We start from the raw sequence: 1,687 nt of genomic DNA, 5'->3' as shown, positions 1-1,687 counted from the left end.
CATAGAATATCGATTTCCGATTAAAATATTGCCAAACCAGCCATACTTTCCCTTATACATGCATATACATTTTAAACTTAAATACCAATATTGTTTGTTAACCCATTTGTACTTTAAAGGTTACAAACTCGTTTTGAAAATTCTGGTGAAAGCACTTACTTGCAATGTTGCTGTTCAAAGGGATATTCTCTGAGACAAGTAACGAGTAAGTGAGTGCAAGTAAGGAGCATCCCCAACTTCATTCACTTCACTTGTTCTGCTTCACTTCACTTCAAGACAGACAACCAGTGCTGCCCCCTCTGTTATCGAAAAGTTGCTTGATGTATTGCTCAGTAAACCTTTGCAAAAATCTGGAAAAAACATTTTTGCAAAAGCAAAACATAACTTTATATATGAAGTGTATTAACTGAATTCAGGTAGTGATGGAAATTTATCAGATTCATAGAACAGTGCTTATATGTAGCAAACACAGAACTCTCTTCGAATGTTTCCATTTTGTTATTTTTTGGGAACCAAATAAGAACGTTCTGGGAATGTTAGGGGAACGTGCTCTGAACCCACAGGGGGCAGTCTATTTACCTGAAAGAAAACTTTCCTGGCTAACCATCAGAGAATGTTAGAATGTCCGTTCTGGGAACCAGAAACAAACCACATCCCACAAACCACAGTGTCCACATTCCTGAAACTAAAAACTGATGTCTGGGCATGACTTTTAAAATTTAAACAAGTGAGGAAAAACAGTGATGAAAAGGTGATAAAAAGGTTCTTTATTTTGGCACTAAACAGGTATGATAAGATTCAGAAGAAAAATCCTCAATAAAAAGAACATGGCTCAAACAAATAAAAACAAACAGAATAAATCAGAAATTCATGTGACATGCATGAATGTGCATTACATCAACTTTTAGCTGAGTGCCGTTTACGATGCATATTCATGGAGTATTTATGACTGAAAGTCTTTCCACAATCTGGACAGGAGAATGGCCTCTCTCTTGTGTGAGTCCGTGTGTGTTTCTGCAGTGAAAAAAGGCGTGAGAATCTCCTTCCACACACAGGGCAGCAGAACGCTTTGTTGTCAGAATGAGAATCGACCTGATGCCGTTTAAGATTGGTCTGACTGTAGAAGGTCTTATCGCAGTGCACACAGGCGAACGGCCTCTCTCCTCTGTGTTTGTACAGATGACTCTGGAGTGCAGTGAAGCCAGTAAACTTCTTCCCACACTCGTCGCAACTGAAGCTCTTCGTAGGCTTTCGTTTGTTACCCGTGTGAACACTGCTGTGCAGCTGAAGCCAGTCTTTACGACGGAAACCCCTTCCACAGAGTTCACAGACATGTGGTGCCTCACTTGTGTGTATTCGCATGTGACGCACCAGGCTTATGTTCTGGCGATACTCCATGCCACACAGCTTACAGATGTATTTTTTAACAGAAGTCTTACTGCAGTTTAAATGCTGGGAGATGAAAGGTTCAGCTTCTGTTTTAATATCCAAAGGACTTTCATCTGGCACCTGAATACTTTTTACTCTATATTTCAGCTGTTGGCAAAAGAGCACACCTGATTCCTCCATTTTGCTCAGCACCAAAGTTTCAACACCCTCCTTATTCGATCCAGACCTTGGATCTCCGAGAAAATACTTTTTGATCGCAGGTTTCATGTCGATACAGACAGGATTGCCAGTCCATCAA

The 1,687-nt window shown here is 40.3% G+C and overlaps 1 protein-coding gene across 1 annotated transcript; it reads right to left on the bottom strand.

The window, feature by feature from the left end:
• Window positions 1-757: 757 nt before the first annotated feature.
• Window positions 758-1,681, bottom strand: LOC107736663 (gastrula zinc finger protein XlCGF49.1-like). Its single transcript, XM_016548035.1, has one exon. The coding sequence runs from the start codon at window positions 1,654-1,656 to the stop codon at window positions 898-900; it is 759 nt and encodes a 252-aa protein (XP_016403521.1). The 5' UTR covers window positions 1,657-1,681; the 3' UTR covers window positions 758-897.
• Between the last annotated feature and the right edge of the window lie 6 nt (window positions 1,682-1,687).

The sequence above is a fragment of the Sinocyclocheilus rhinocerous genome, unplaced genomic scaffold (genome assembly GCF_001515625.1).
Source record: "Sinocyclocheilus rhinocerous isolate Xijiao unplaced genomic scaffold, SAMN03320098_v1.1 C36868985, whole genome shotgun sequence".
Lineage (NCBI taxonomy): Eukaryota > Metazoa > Chordata > Actinopteri > Cypriniformes > Cyprinidae > Sinocyclocheilus > Sinocyclocheilus rhinocerous.
The sequence above is the reverse complement of the archived record's forward strand: the minus strand, read 5'-3'. Positions and strand labels throughout refer to the sequence as shown.